Source organism: Arvicanthis niloticus, chromosome 5, assembly GCF_011762505.2.
Source record: "Arvicanthis niloticus isolate mArvNil1 chromosome 5, mArvNil1.pat.X, whole genome shotgun sequence".
NCBI classification, from domain to species: domain Eukaryota; kingdom Metazoa; phylum Chordata; class Mammalia; order Rodentia; family Muridae; genus Arvicanthis; species Arvicanthis niloticus.
The window spans coordinates 15,983,609-15,999,392 of NC_047662.1; the positions used below are offsets into that span (position 1 = coordinate 15,983,609).

Consider the following 15,784-nt stretch of genomic DNA (forward strand, 5'->3'; position numbering starts at 1 on the left):
AGACCCTGTTCACTAAAGGTGTAGAGACAAAAGCAGACACATAACTATGATCCACGAGAACCTGTGGAGATGCAGGTCTGTGGGTTGTGTGCTTACCTTGCACCCACGAATCTCTTAAGATCCATCCCTAGCACCATATAAACAGCATGGAGGTGCACATATCGTAAGCCCAGGAGAATCAGAAGTTCAAGGTCATCCTTGGCTATATTGCAAATTTGAGGTGAGACCCTGTCTCAAAAACAGAACAATAAAGGGACCCAATCCCCAAACAAAACAGGACCTAAAAGGCTGAGCAGATGGCTCAGGAATTCACAGAAATCAAGGGAAATTTAGTGGTCTGTGCGTGAGGTAAGAGGTGGATACAGAGCTAGGGAAGACGCTCTCCAGCAAAGGACCAAGGTGAACAAAGCCCCCTTGGGTTTAAGGGAGGGTATGCCTGGAATACTCAAGTTGGGAGGGAGATTGGAAACGTTTCATCAAAGCTCCTCAGAAGAGCAATTCTGTGCTTCCCCAGTGAGGTTGAGGCACGAGGCACACTGAGTACGGCTGTGCTGTGCTTGGGGTGTGTGGACTTGGCTCGACTGCATTGTGTTCTAAGGACACAGCAGCTAGCAGCCCTCCAGAACTAAGGCTGCATCTCTTCAGCTTCATCTGTTTGCCTTTGGGGACATCAGCTCAAAGGCATTGAAGGCTAATGACTCTCAGGCATCCACTTATGCTCCTGCCCCCATGGTGGGAAGCCAAGGAGCTGGTCAAGTGAACCAGTCTAGTGTGTATCAACTGTGTATGGCATCCCTCTCCACAGAGAGTTCCAACTGAAGCAAGCATTTGGAAACAGCCTTTGCTAAGAGTCACCGACTCCAAACTTGAGCTCACAGGCAGCTGAAAAACTGCTGTTCTTGCTTTCCTTTGGTATCTGTCCCCTTTCTGCTGGCTCAGACTCTGCCTGACTGCACTGGCCACTCCCGTTCTACCTAAGGCCTTCAGGACTGAAAACACACAAAGCCATGGCCTTAAACCTGCAGTCACCTTGGATTCCAGGAAGAGCAAACCATGCAGGGTGAACAGCCAGAGGCTGAAGGTGATTGTGTTTGCAGAGGCTGCAGCCTGGGGCTGAGCATCCTGTAGAAACTAGATTGGCCCCTTGGAGAGGGCTGGAATGAACGGATTTAACAATTCAGGGCCAGAATTGAGGCAGTGATGGGCAGGATCACATCATTCATCAGGACTCCCGCCACACGCCTCTTGCCCTCTGTTTACATCTGAAGCTCTCATCAGCTTGGAATCATTAGACACCCACTTCTCCTCCTCCCCACCTGTTGTCTAAACCTCTCAACTCCTTGGCATTCTTTTTGCTTTTTAAGACAGGTTCTCTTATAACTCAGACTGGCCTCCAGTTCACTGGGTGGCCTAGGGTGGCCTTGAACTCTTCACCCTTCTGCCTTCATCTTCTGAGTGTCAGAAATACAGTCCTCCTCTACCAGATCCAGTTTATGCAGTTTGGGGATCGAACCCAGAACTTCGTACGACGGGCAAGCACTCTACCAACGGTGCTACATTGCTTTCAGAATTCTGTCTCTTTAATTAGGGTACTGGGCTGAGTGTCTGAGCCTAGCCTGTGGAGCTGCTGCAGCCAGAGCTTTTGCCCTAAACTCCGGGTACATCGTACACCTCTGGAATCAACTGGACAGATGCTTTAGCCTCATTGGTGCAATGAACACAGTAGATGAAGCAGATGTGCAAGCAGTAACTGAGTGTGGATGGAGTGTCCATTATGCCCCAGGCCCTCATTTAAACCTTAACACTGTTGGGGATGCTGGTGGATCTGCCTCATGATCATCAGGCCCTTCAGTTAATGCGGGAACTCTGTCGGGACATCATTTATTAAACAATCTGCATAATGGAGCACTCTGGGTATCACTTTTCTTAGGACCAACAGCACAGAAACAAAGATGGTCCCAGAACAAAGATGGCTACAGAGGCAGAATGGAGAGCTATGAACGGACCCACATAGCTGGGGAAGGCAACGCTAGGAGAGAGCCAGACACAGTTCGCAAGTTTGGCCCAGGCTGACACCCACTCCGGGTTGGAAAGGTGGAACTTGGGATGCGTTTGGAATACATGAGCTACTAGGATGAGGGAGTTGTGGCCGAGGACAGACTACAGACAGGTGGTAGAGACATCCTGGGAACAGTGAGAAGAAGCTGACCTACAATTGCACTGCAGGGGTGAGGTTTGTTAGGACAAAAAGCCCTCCAGACCATGACTGGGCCTCGTGGAAGAACATTAAGGAGTGTTGAGGCCCACACTGCCCCATGCTTGGGGGCCACTATGTCCCAGCCAGAGCTGCTGCTCCGGTCCAAGGGTCAGGGTCTAGCAAGAGAGAGTGGGGATAGAGGGGCAAGAGACGCGAAGAAGACAGGGTGTGTGATCAAGTCCCTAGTCTCATTTATTGAAAGGAAATCCTGGGTATTTATAAGCACAAGCAGGGGAACACAGCTGAAGACACTTTACCACGTGCACCTTGCAGCTGGGGGCATTAAACAATAAAACAAGATATGTGGGGAAAAACAAGTTTTTTATTAGAGTGTGCTCAGCTGTTGTAGGCTGTTGAAAACAAGTCTCTAGTCAGGGTATATGGTCCAAGGTGGCTGCAAAGATGATAACCACTTTCTGCTAGGAGTTAGCTCCCAACAGTTCCCCCTTTAAAAAAAAATTTTTTTTTTCAAAAGGGAAGGCTGGGAAACCTTACGGAAACTGTGCCTGCCTTAGGTCGGAACAAAGGACCCCAGCCTCCCTTTCCTATCTTTGGATACTCAACAGCCATTGGTTGAGCTCCTGTCTTGGGATGGTGAGGCCTCCCAGTTAGGGGCAAGGGTCTTGAGGTGTTCTCTTACCTGTCATTGACTATCCGGCTTAGCACGTTAAGTTAGGGGTTAATCCTCATCAGTCTTGATGACAGAGGTTTTAAGAGTTCCCTACTTCCAGCCTGTGATAACGGACCTGTATGAGTTTCACTTGAATAGCGTTTATCTGTTGTTGTATAGAAGCCATCAGTCTGTTGAACAGCATGGACCTGAGAGACAAGAGACTTAACAATGCCTGAATGGTTGGTATAAAAGCAACACTCTTCTTTAAGGGTAGCACACAAGCCCCCTGTTGGAGAAGTGAAAGGTCTAAGCCTTGTACCCACAAATTTTCAATAGAAGAAATTATACCAATGAAACCCTTGAATTTGCATCAGCTTAGTACCAATTATACAGATTTCTACCAATAGATTATGGCAGTGTAATCAATTTTAGCTCTTCCTTCCTGTTCCAATAAAACCATTACTTTTCCCTAGAAAGACAGCCTAATATTAACCACCTCAGTCCCCAAGTCCAGGGAATTGGGGCGCCATTCCTTCATTAACTTCTTCAAGCTGAATATGGGCATTGAGATATTAGAAGAGGGATGAGGGGAAGGGTAAATTGATAAGCCTCTGATGGCTGTCTTAACTGCATCCAGCTGGAAGTTCAGGGCATCAGTGAACATGCAGATGATAAGATTCATTCACCAAGGCTGTGTATTCTGCAATATACAAATCTCAAAACAAATTTTAGTATCAAGATAATTACTTTGTTTGATTCTCTGGAATCTAGTCTTCTGGAGGCCTGCCTCTGTCATGTCTGATCCATATAATTCTGGAAGATAAAACTACTATCTTAATGGCCTCTTTGGAAAACAGAAAAACCTTTTATCCCAAATCTGCCTATCCTTGAGCCAGTAACCAGAAAAGCCTTTATCCAGACCTTTTATCCAGAGGAAAAATCTAACTACACAACTCAGAATCACACCCATTTTGAAAGTTAAATCAATCTAATACAACTGATTAACACTATCTTTCTGTTCAGCTCTCTGCCTAGAGCAACCTTCTATTTATCTATTTATCTGTTTGGTTCTCTTGACTCACAGCAGCCTGCAATTTACTCTTCAAGTCTTTAAAGCCTTTTTCATCTGTTTCTGCTCACTTATTTCTTGCCCCATTTTCATACTGGTCTCACTGCAATCACCTTTGTTTCACTTCTGAATTCTCGACAGACCCTTCTTCAGTAACATCCCTCGCTGGGTCTCTTGTTCTTGCTGTCTCATGTTGAGCACCACTGCCAAGCCAGCTCCGTCAGTCGACAGGTTCTCTAGTGAAGGAGTGAGGATGGCCGCTTCCAATTCCTGCGGAGTCCTTCACTGTATCCTGCTTGCTGGAGCTCCAGGCACCACTATGTTGAGGACCACACTGCCCCACGGTTTGGGGCTAAGTGCTCTGGTCCAAGGGGATCAGACAACAGGGTCTAGCAAGAGAGAGTGGGGATGGAGGGGGAAGAGACTCAAAGAATGGAGACAAGACAGGGTGTGTGATCAAGTCCTTAGTCTCATTTATTGAAAGGAAATCCTGGGTATTTATAAGCACAAGCAGGGGAACACAGCTGAAGACACTTTACCACGTGCACCTTGCAGCTGGGGGCATTAAACAATAAAACAAGATATGTGGGAAAAACAAGTTTTTTATTAGAGTGTGCTCAGCTGTTGTAGGCTGTTGAAAACAAGTCTCTAGTCAGGGTATATGGTCCAAGATGGCTGCAAAGATGATAGCCACTTTCTGCTAGGATTCGGCTCCCAGCAAAAGAGGAAATTACATTAAAATCAGCTTAGCACAAAGGCCTTAAAGGAGTGGGGGTGCTTTCAGGCTGGGCATGGGACTGGAGTCAGAGAAATCTCATTAACCAATGAGATATATAAATTTTAAAAGTTCTCAGGGGCTGGCAGGAGGTCTTACATGGCATGAGTTAGTCTGGGATAGCCTGTATGTTTTACAGGGATAGCCTACATGACTAGAATATGTAGGAGACGGTATAGGAAGGACCGTAAACCAGAGGCTGTCTCAACCATAGCACAGATCAGCTTCTTACTTAACCCTTGCCTCAGGAAGAGAGCTGCAGTGCAGCGAGGCCTGTTTTCTTCAGGCTGTGAGACTCAGCCTCCTAGAATGACCACTGTCTGAAAAGGCCAAGCCTGTGATCTAACAGTACAAGCTTTGAATGCTAGGGGCCAGTGGATAATAGAGAACTGAGAAGAGACACAGAAGTCAAGGAAGGTATCAGCAGATGAAGATGGTGTGGAGAATGGAGTTGTCTGCTGCCTGCTGACCACAGCTGGCTTCTCTCTCTCTCCGGCATCATGGGGAGGAAGAGTAAATGTTAATGAAGTACTGAGCCTTCTAGTCATGGCCACAAAGAAGCAGGTGAGCATCTATGATGTCACAGCTAGGCTCTTCCATTAACTCAGGAATTCTCTTGTGATTTATAATCACTTATTCAGTGAGTTATTTAATAGTGCACTTTGTGCATGGGCGTAATAGGAGCAGAAGCAAAATCAATCTCGATCAATCAAAACTGGAGAGAAAAGCTATGAAACATCCACGTCTCCTCCTCAGCCTCCGTGTAGCCCCTTGTTTCCTTTGCTCATTTAGCTATTCATTCCTTCATCTATCCATTAATAAACACATCAGTGGTAAACTCATCCATCCGTCCATCCATCCACCCACCGTGCACTACCCACCTACCCACTCACTCAAGAGACGGGACATGGAAGTGTCTTCAGGAAAACGGCTTCTAATTATATTAGTGGTCTCAGTCAAAAACGAAACCAGAAACAAACATGAGGGACTGGGAACAGTAAAACAGGGCCTGACCTTAAGCTGGGATACTAAAGATGGCCCAGAAGGGAGGCTGACTGGAGATGTAGCAAGGTCGCACGTAAGCATTTTGGCAGAGACTAAATCACATGGCAGTCTCTCTGTCCTTCCTTCAAGGTCTCTGGGAAGGCTTTGTAAGCAAGGGGGCGGGGGTGCAGGAGAGATGTCACGTTTATGTATACTCAAGATTTTCTGTTTCCCTTTTCCCTGCCTCTCAGAGACTCTACCTCATCCACACACATGGATCCACCCACCCATGCATCATACACACATGTGTATGTCCGTCTGTCCATGTGTCTTTTTATTAATTCATCTCTCCATTCACATACACATCCGTTCACTCCCCCATGTGCACACATCTACCCATCCATCCACCTACTCGTCCCTGCAGCCCATTCATTCATCCATTTATGTATCCGTCCACCAACACACACCTGCACATATACACATGCATCCATCCATCTGTCTGTCCATCCATCCATTCATCCATCCATCCATCCATCCATCTATCCATCCATCCATCCATCCATCCACCCATCCATTCATTTATCCATCCATCCACTCACCCATAAATCCATTCATCCATCCATCCACACATCCATCCATCCATCCATCCACGCATGCATGCATGCATGCATCCATCCATCCACACATGCATCCACGCATGCATGCATGCATCCATCCATCCACCCATCCACCCATCCACCCATCCACCCATCCATCCATCCATCCATCCATCCATCCATCCATCCATCCATCCACACATGTATCCATCTATCCATCCACCCATCAATTCATTTATCTATCCATCCATCCACTCACCCATAAATCCATTCATCCACTCATCCATCCATCCATCCACGCACGCATGCATGCATGCATGCATGCATCCATCCATCCATCCACGCATGCATGCATGCATCCATCCATCCATCCACACATGCATCCATCCATCCATCCACACATGTATGCATCCATCCACACATGCATCCATCCATCCATCCACCCATCCATCCATTTATCTATACATCCATCCACTCATCCATCCATCCATCCATCCATCCATCCATCCATCCATCCATCCACACATGCATCCCTCATCCACCCATCCATCCACACATGCATCTGACTATATATACATACAGACACCTATTCTCCTATTCCTTCACTTACAGAGTCACCCATGTTTGCATGTATCTATCCATTCACTCTGCCAACATGCACACATCTACCCACCCATACATATGTACTTACATACATCTATCCTCCCGTACTCTCACCCACACAGGCACACATGCATGTGTCTATCCATCCATCCACACATCCACCAACCCATCCATCCACGAATCCATCCGCCCTCCACCCCCACATCATCCACCCACCCATGCTTCCCTCCCTCCCTCCAATGAGTTCACATAAAGCACTCAGGGGCCAGATTCTGTAAATGCCTAGTGCTTAATATTATGTTGCCACTCTGACAGCTATTGATTCTTGGGCACAAATGCCTGTTCCTGCGGTAGGCATCGAAATGTACTTTATATATGTTTAACTAAAATGGAGCACATATTTCTGTGGATGCTGCCTCTGTCCCATCTTCCTTGTGCAACATTTGTGACAATTGGCAGCAGTCCTAGATCTCCTGCACATTTTGGGGTCTTGTTTATGGACTGATTCTGTGTGATGGTTTGTCTATGCTCGGCCCAGGGAGGGGCATTGTTAGAAGGTGTGGCTCTGTTGGAGTGGGTGTGTCACTGTGGGTGTGGGTTATAAGACCCTCATCCTAGCAGCCTGGAAGCCAGTATTCTGCTAGCAGCCTTCAGATGAAGATGCAGAACTCTCAGCTCCTCCCGCACCGTGCCTGCCTGGATGCTGCCATGTTCCCACCTTGATGATAATGGACTGAACCTCTGAGCCTGTAAGCCTGCCTCAATTAAGTGTTGTCCTTATAAGAGTTGCCTTGGTCATGGTGTCTGTTCACAGCAGTAAAACCCTAACTAAGACACTCTGCCATGGCAGGCCTGGCATCAGCTCTGAGATCTCTAACAACATGGCTGCCATGGTTACTGCTGCAGCAGCTGCTGCTGCTCTCTGTCCATCAGCCTCCTGGGCAGCAAAAGCCTAGAGCAGTGGTTCTCAATTCTAGTGCTGGGACCCTTTAATACAGTTCCTCACATTGTAGTGACAACCTCCCCCCTACAACCATAAATTTATTTTTGTTGCTACTCCTTAACTATAATTTTCCTACTGTTATGAACCAAAATGTAAATATCCGTGTTTTCTGATGGTCCTGGGCGACTCTTGTGAAAAGGTTGCTCAACTCCAAGTGGGTCATGACCCATGGGTTGAGAACCACTTCCCTATAGACAGCCTTGCTGCTGTGAATCAGGACACAGGTCTGTACCTGACTTCACGTCCAGGGCTCTCCTTCCTTTGTCAGTCATTTTCACAAATCTTGAGCCAGCGTCTGTAATTGTACTGAGGACACACTCATACAAACGAGGTCTAGAGAGACTCCTAGAGTCATTCACTGAATAGTTACTGAGTCCTGGGAAAACAGAAGACCCTGTAGTCCACGGGCTTACAGCCGGGTCACCCCAAGCTGCTCAGGAGTTTTGTTTCTAAGTATTTCAGTTACTGCATAGTTATACAATTGTAAGTCTGTCAAGAATGACCTAAAATCAACCATATGTACCTAAAGTCAATCTGTCTGTCAAGAATGTACCTAAAATAACCATATCCAGAGACAACCTCTGGTCTCCCCACACATCCCCTTTTTAAGACGCCCATCATCGTTCCATGATGGTGGTGAGGCAGCTGTGGTGGTGAGGCAATATTAAAGCTTCACTAGCCCAGGGTGCATTTCGGCCACTGGATAAGGGTCAGGAAACCCCGGCAGAAGCCAGAGCCAATATCCTTTCTAACAGTCTGAAGAGATGGCCACCAGATGGCGCCCCAGGACCACATTTCCTGTCAAATGAGGGTCAGGTTGGTGTCGCTCCCAAGTCCTTTTTGCTTTAAGGCCTAGTTTCACCCCACCCCCCCCCCCCCCCCTTGGATTGAGTCAGTCACAACAGACGCACTTGCCGCCCACCTCTTATTTTTTTTTCAAGCGATGAGATGCTTCCCCTTTCAAAGTTCCCGATGACACATCCCTTTGATTTCATGCTTGCAGAGATCTTGTACCGTGAACAGGACAAAGGGAGTGGATATTTATCAGATGTCCTCTGTGAAACTCGCCCTGTGCAATGGTTATGCTGCTTTGTGCCATGGGTCAGGCTCCCCTCGAACCTCAGGCTGCTACCCACTTATTACAGATGGCTGAGGTATTGCCACTGTAGTTAGGAATAAAATCTGTGTAAGCCGGCGCCTTATTCCTGGACTCCTGCTGGAAACCCTTTAATAGGCCTAGCAGGCTCAACTCTTCTCTTTTGGCTCTGTCATGAGCCTGAGCCAGCTGTGTATGCTCACAGCTGACCTGCATGAACACCTGCCATGGACACCTGCAGGGACACCTGCACAGACACCTGCATGGACATCTGACCCTTCCACCTGTTCAGTCCACTTAATGCAGCCACATTGGAGTGTCGTGATGAAGTAGCTGGTGCCCACTTCTTCAAGCAGTGTCAGGCCTGGAGTGAATTCACCTTTTGGGAAGAGTATTGCCCTCTTGACCCTCAGATACCCATCTATCCAAAAAGGATATTGGAGTAGAGGCAGATCTCAGTTGACAGGCATTTGTCTAGCACACAGGAAGCCTGGTGATTTCTCCCCAGTATTGTGTAAAGCTAGCTGTGGTAGTTAAAGCACATAATCCTAGCACTCAGGAGGTGGAGGAAGGGGGATCAAAAGTTCATGGTTATCACTGGCTAAGTAGCAAGTTCAAGGCCAGTCTGGGTTACATAAGATCTTACCTCACAAAAAAAAAGTGGTTTTTTTTTTTTTTTTTTTGGTTTGGTTTTTTTGTTTGTTTGTTTGTTTGTTTTTAAAGTGGGGGTGGGACAAGATGCACTTACTTTCCCATCTAAATTAGTCCTTGCCAGGGGGTGTGTTTTGAGGTCTGATGACAATGGGGACAATATTTTTAGGCTGCTTTTTTTTTTCTCATAGTAAGCCATCTGGCCAGAAATATTCCTTCCAGAGGGAACCATGACAGTCTTGAATAAGACTGTAGAAAGAAGAGAGAAGCAAGGACAGGCATGGTGGGCAGGCACACACCTTCACCTCAGCCCTGCTCAGGAGGCAGAGGCAGGTGGATGGGTCCCTGTGTGAGCTCAGGATCAGGTTGGTTTACAGCGTGAGTTTTAAGGCATGGAAACATAGGAGTTCGCTGTTATAGAAAACAAACGACTTACGGCTGGCCCTGCAGACAGGCGCCACCATGTCACATCCATCTCTGCTTAGCATTGTGCTGGCCCAGGATAGGTGCTCAAAATATGACTGGGTGGATGATGGATGGATGGATGAGTGAACACAAGTAAACGACTGTGTAAAGTCTGGAGAAACAATGCAAGACCGTTACAGGGAAATAGAATTCTTTTATTCAGAAGAGGGAACTGAGATGCTAGAGATTTAGTGGGTCTTGTGAGCTCTCACAAATCCCGTGGCTTCCTTAGCTGATCCTGGGGACCAGGTGCAGCCCTGGAGGCCAGAGACCAGGGCCCATGATCTCTGAGGGGCAGGATGAGATTGCAGGAGAAGAATCTGGGTTGCTAGCTTCTCCAGGCCTTGGACGTCAGCAGCCTGAGGTGGCTATGGAGCCAAGCAGGGCCTCAGCAGGGCGGGGTGGGCCCAGTGCACAGCTTTTTGCAGTAGTGGGCATACTTGCGGTTGTAAGTGCCCAGGTTGTGGCGGAAGCAGAGAGCGGCTCTCCTGTCACACTCACAGGTCCGCCGCTGGCAAGCCGTTCTACCAGCTAGAGGGGGGTTAGGGGTGGAAACAAGCCAGGGACTCAGGTGGCAGCTGGAGGGTGGGGGATGGGCGCTGGGCGTTAGGGGTGGGCAGTGGGCGTGGCGATGGCGGCTCCGGGCAGTTCTGTGGTCCAGCTTCCCAGCCCCATCCTTTGTCCCTTTCCTACTTCCTGTGGAAGCCCACACCCATGGGATGCTCTGTACTTATGCCAGTCAAGGATTACGTTGGGTCTGCCCTGCCAGCTCCAGGATACAAAGAAAGCCAAAAGTTTGACCTGGGTGTTTTCTTCCCCTCCAATCTCTTGCCGAGAAAGGCTTCGCAATCTCTCACCTTCCTCCTGTCAGGGCTGTAACAACCCTCCCCTATGTGATGTTAGGGATGCCCGCAATCCGGGCTAGAGGCTATTAGACTAACGCTGGGGCTTCTCGGGACTTCAGTCTGTCTTTATCAGAGTAAACAGAGCCTGTACCCAGTCTAGGAATCAGACTGGCCCACCCTCCTTTCCCCAGAGCCAGCTGGCAACCTCATGGTAGGCTCCAGTTGCCCGGAAGACTTTTTTCAGTCCACTGTGGTTGTCTGTTTCTGCCTAGGGTAGCTCTGGCTCTTTTGTCCGCAAGAATACACCTCCCTGTCTAGAAGGGTCTGGTGTCTCATTTCCCCTTCAAAGACCAGCATTTTCCTTCAGGATTCTTCCCACACCTGCTATGTCAGCAGGACTTGAGGTCCTAACAGTGGGCAGCTGTGGAGGTGGGTGGGGCTATCTCAGTGTAACAGGCAAAAACATCACTCAGGTTTTCTACAGATCATCCCCTTGCTCCGAGTACCATGGTGGGCATAAGGCAAACCACCTGTATCCCTTCAGCTTGACTCCTCCCTGAACACCCTCTCAGTGCCATCCCAACTGGGGACTACCGGACCCTTGCCTTGAGCCCTCAGTGACGAGGACCTGATGCAGCTGCCCTGCAGATCGATCTCTTGGTTTTGGCACAGACCTGAGTTCTGTGCTGAACTGGATCCTTAGACTGCCTGGGTCCTACACTCACCAGGGCCTCTTCTCCTCCAGGGTATCCATACCTGGCTTTACATTGTGAAGAAAACTCTGATTTTAGTGCCTTTTGGGTATTCTTGGTTAGGGCTTTTTCCCTAGATAAGGCCTGGAGGAAACCTAATAGGGCCAAATGGGCAATGGACTGGTAAGTGAAGAAGATGGAGCCCAGCCCAGCAGCCCCTGTTGGGTAAACAGCTTGTGAGAGTGGGGCTGATGTCCAGAGTCACAGCTCCTCCTGGGTCCTCCTAGGGGAGGGTTGTTGGACTCTAGCTCTGGGTGTGGCTCAATTCTGTCCCTTCTGGTGACTCCCTAGAGGCTGAGCCTGGGCAAGGGCTACATTGATGGGTCACTAGGCGGTATAGGCCAGATGCCCCGTAAGAGTCAGAAACCATTGCCGAGTGTTCCCACTTTTATGTGATGACAGGAAGCCTAATGTGTCTTGCCCTGTGACAAGGATCAAGGTCACCCTCTGGAGGGACTCCTGCCTACCCCATGTCTGACTCACTCCGGGGCTGGCCACCTACCACAGAAGATGTTGTCCCGAGTGACAGAGAAGAGGTACTTTTCCAGCTTGGGGTCACAGCCCAGCTTACTCAGGTGGCCATAACAGCAGTCATGGGCATGGCAACACCTGTGGGGTCAGAGTTAACCTGGAGGGGCTGTTAGTCAGGCTGGCCTAGGCTGGAGCAGGGCTCCTAGGGCCCTAGGATGGAAGTGGAGTATCAATCCTTGCTGTCTAGGCACCCCCAGCTCCTCCTCCCCCAGCTCCTCCTCCAGGCAGTTCCCCTGCTCACCAATCCGTCTGGTCCACCGGCAAATTGGAGCCACCGAGGCCACAGTAACAGCCGTAGTCGTTGTACTGCAGCGGGGACTTTCCGGTCATTTTCTCAATCATCACTCCAAACTGAACCAGGTTCCCAGCAGCCAAGGGTGCTACGGAAAAGGGGACAGAGGCCACAAGGTTCCACAGGGCCAGTGAGCATGGCATACAGGGATCCATCAGGAAGACCCCTTCAGATCTGACACCAGACTTTCCCCCAAGGGTTCAGTAAACCTCCCCACTTCAAAGCACCCAGCTACCAATAACAATGATACTAAGTAAAGATGCTCCCAGTGGCCTGCTTTGTGCTTTGATCCCCTAGGTACTGCCCGACCTGTGTGCTTGTTTGTGTATGTCTGTCTGTGTCTCCCATACGTGTATATCCATGGAAACCGTGGTGGTTGGTACCAGTTTCCTTTACTTTCCACCTTGCTTTTCCAGACAGAATCTCTTGGTGAACCTGGACTTCGCCTATTTGGCTAGGCTGGCTAGCCAGAGAGCCGCCTGTCTCACTCCATGGGCCCCAGCACTGGGGTTACAGATGTGTGTCACAAGGCCTAGTTTTTATGTGGGTCTTGGGGATTCGAACTCGGTCTCCTACCCACCTCACCCTCCTCACTCGGCTTTGCTTGCTCTTGCTGTGCTGGCCCGCCACTAACTCTTTACATCTCTCTCAGGAAAACCTGAATCTCCTCAGACCTCAGCCCCTGTCTCCCCAGCAGCTCCATTCACCACAAAGATCTCATTACATACTCCTGTGCCTCTCTCCTGGCCTTCTCCATGGACCCCAAATTCCTCCAGAACCTTCTGATTCAGCGGTGGGGAGGCACTCATTCCCACAAGTTGGGGATCCCATGGCCCCCTCACCCTTTCCCACTGCGTTCTTCCCAGCCACCCCCTCCCTCTCTTCCAGTCAGTGCTGGTTCAGGCTGCACATGCCCCAGGGGCCTTAGGATGGCCAGGTGGGTGGTGGGAAGGCAGGCAGCCTCTAGCGATTAGTACCCATGATGCCCTGTGCAGAGTCATGCTCAGATGTCCAGAGTGCTTCCCATTGCCGGGTGGTGGAGGAGAGGAGGAGAGAGGTTATGCAAGTCACTTACCCAGGAGGCAAAAGAAAGCCAGGGCAATGAGAGGTCTCATCCTGGGGGAGGAAGGCAGGGGGCATGGGAGTCTGCTGCACTGGAAGGAACTGAACAGGGCCCTCTGATCTCAGGCCACCTTCCAATTAGTTAAATACACAGGGCCTGTCCACTCCCCGTCATTAACCCTTGATGCAATAATTCTGACACTTTGACTACGTTCCCAGGGGAGGGGCCAGTCAGTGCCCTGGGGGCTCTGCTTCTGAGGGTGTGTGAAAAGAGGGATGGGACTGTCTTGTGACCATCTTCCCTTCTGTCCCAACTTCCCTGGACCCCCATGCTCCAAAATTGCCAACCTTGCTCCCAGGGGCTGTGCCCCGTGTTTTTTCCGTGCTCCCCACTGTGCTCATGTCCTTTTAACCACTCACTGGATGAGACCCATTGCTATGAAGGAATTGAAGCCCTCATGAGCCAAGTGCCAAGCTTGTCCCGTTTCCAGTGCCCCTCCCCACCCATCCCTGTTCACGACTCGTGACTGCAATAACTTTGCCATCTGCTTCTGTCAACACTTAAGGCCTTCTGAATCCCATTTCCACCATGGATCACGAGGCCCTGGGCAGGCCCTCTCCCTTACTTGGGACTTCAGTGTTCCTGAGACATGTCACAGAGACATGGGCATCCTGCTTCACCTCCTTCATGAGAACTGGCTCTCACTGAGCATGTGCAAGGTCACAGGCAAGCCATTGATACACAGGGCCAAAGCCCCTCAATAGCCCACGATTCTTAGGCTTTCATTATACCCACGTGATAGGGGGTGGGGACAGACACAGACGGACGGACGGACAGACAGTCAGCCACACACTTCAGTATATGAGGAGCTGGAATATGGATACAGGCAGCCCCGAAGGGCTCACTGAGGGCCAACTCAGCCCCTTGGGGAGAGGGCGGGGGACACTGTGCTTCTCAGACCACTTTTTTTGTTTTGTTTGTTTGTTTTTTTGAATTTTTTTTCGAGACAGGGTTTCTCTGTGTAGCCCTGGCTGTCCTAGAACTCACTCTGTAGACCAGGCTGGCCTCGAACTCAGAAATCCACCCGCCTCTGCCTCCCAAGTGCTGGGATTAAAGGCGTGCGCCACCACTGCCCTGCTACTTTTTTTTTTTTTTTTAAAATAAAATCAGAGGAATAACCCTAATAAGCCTGGACTATGTCTGACTTTAGAATAACAAAATTATGAAGCCTAATTCTCTGTACTTGAATTTTCTTTCAGTCTTGGGGAAGATCATGGAAGGAGGCACCTAGGCCACATGCCTGATGACCTCTCCTCCCAGCTGCCAGCCTCAGTTGCTCTTTTAGGAAGGACCTGGGATCTGTCTGCTTTTTGTGGCCTTGGCTGGGTCTCATGAGAAGGAATCCAGATACCCTGACCAGAGTCCCCATCCGGGTGAAGTTTCTCCAAAAGAGTCAGGAGGAGAGATCTAAGTAGCCCAGCTCCCTGGGCTGTGTGACTTGGGAAGCAAGGTTTTGAACACGGGAAGAGAGCCTGTAAACAAGGTTGTACACAGAGCCTTAACCCCACCTCCAACCCTGCCCATCCACTTCCTGATACCACCCCACCCCCACCCCCACCCCGCCACCTCCTGTGGGGCCTCTGGGTACTGCAATCCCTGTCCCTGTTGCAGAGGTGATGGGGACCAGAAACAAGTCCACCTGCCTGTACACCCTGCAGCTGAGTCACAGTCTACTGAGAGACTAGGCCCCTTTTCTTGACATTTCCTTTTGATTTTAATGAGGACTCTCTTGGCAGTCCCTGGCTTCTGGCCTGGGTCATGAGGCCTCAAACCATGAGTCATAGGAACAGCTGACTCCTAAGGACATGTCAACAAATGTTTAGTCCCTGGGAGTAGAGAGCGCACGGAAAGTCTGGTTCTGAGACAGTTGATTTTGTGAAACATTTTGAATCCTGACCTGGGCAGGATGGGGACCATGCAAGTTCTCATTGGGCTGGATCTGTGTTGGAGAAATCTGGGCTGGCTTCCTGGAGGAGGCTCCCCATTGTAGTTTGCAGCACATTGCTAGTGGAGGCTGGACTTGGAGGGGTTCAGACATCCTAGAAAGGGTGTTGGTGTGAGGGCCTTCACATCTTTGGTGCAGTGTGGTAGGAATTACAGCAAAGCCAGGACCTGAATGCCTACACCTT

At 49.6% G+C, this 15,784-nt stretch overlaps 1 protein-coding gene across 2 annotated transcripts; it reads right to left on the reverse strand.

Moving 5' to 3' along the window:
* Positions 1-10,268: 10,268 nt before the first annotated feature.
* Positions 10,269-13,696, reverse strand: Pla2g2e (phospholipase A2 group IIE). Of its 2 annotated transcripts, XM_034503831.2 has the most exons (4): positions 13,608-13,696; positions 12,482-12,620; positions 12,212-12,318; positions 10,269-10,643 (listed from the first exon to the last, which is right to left on the reverse strand). In XM_034503831.2, the coding sequence occupies exons 1-4, from the start codon at positions 13,645-13,647 to the stop codon at positions 10,501-10,503; spliced, it is 429 nt and encodes a 142-aa protein (XP_034359722.1). In that variant the 5' UTR covers positions 13,648-13,696; the 3' UTR covers positions 10,269-10,500. The 2 variants fall into 2 exon arrangements, with proteins under 2 accessions (XP_034359722.1, XP_076790001.1); XM_076933886.1 differs by lacking the exon at positions 13,608-13,696 and having other exon boundaries at positions 12,482-12,724.
* Between the last annotated feature and the right edge of the window lie 2,088 nt (positions 13,697-15,784).

What these genes read in the sequence shown, in the direction of transcription:
- Pla2g2e (XM_076933886.1), bottom strand. Translation starts at nt 12,687, where the DNA reads ATGGATCCCTGTATGCCATGCTCACTGGCCCTGTGGAACCTTGTGGCC. An exon ending in CCGGTGGACCAGACGGATTG is followed by an intron (nt 12,319 to 12,481) that starts GTGAGCAGGGGA and finishes CTGACCCCACAG; the next exon opens with GTGTTGCCATGCCCATGACT. An exon ending in TCGGGACAACATCTTCTGTG is followed by an intron (nt 10,644 to 12,211) that starts GTAGGTGGCCAG and finishes ACCCCCCTCTAG; the next exon opens with CTGGTAGAACGGCTTGCCAG.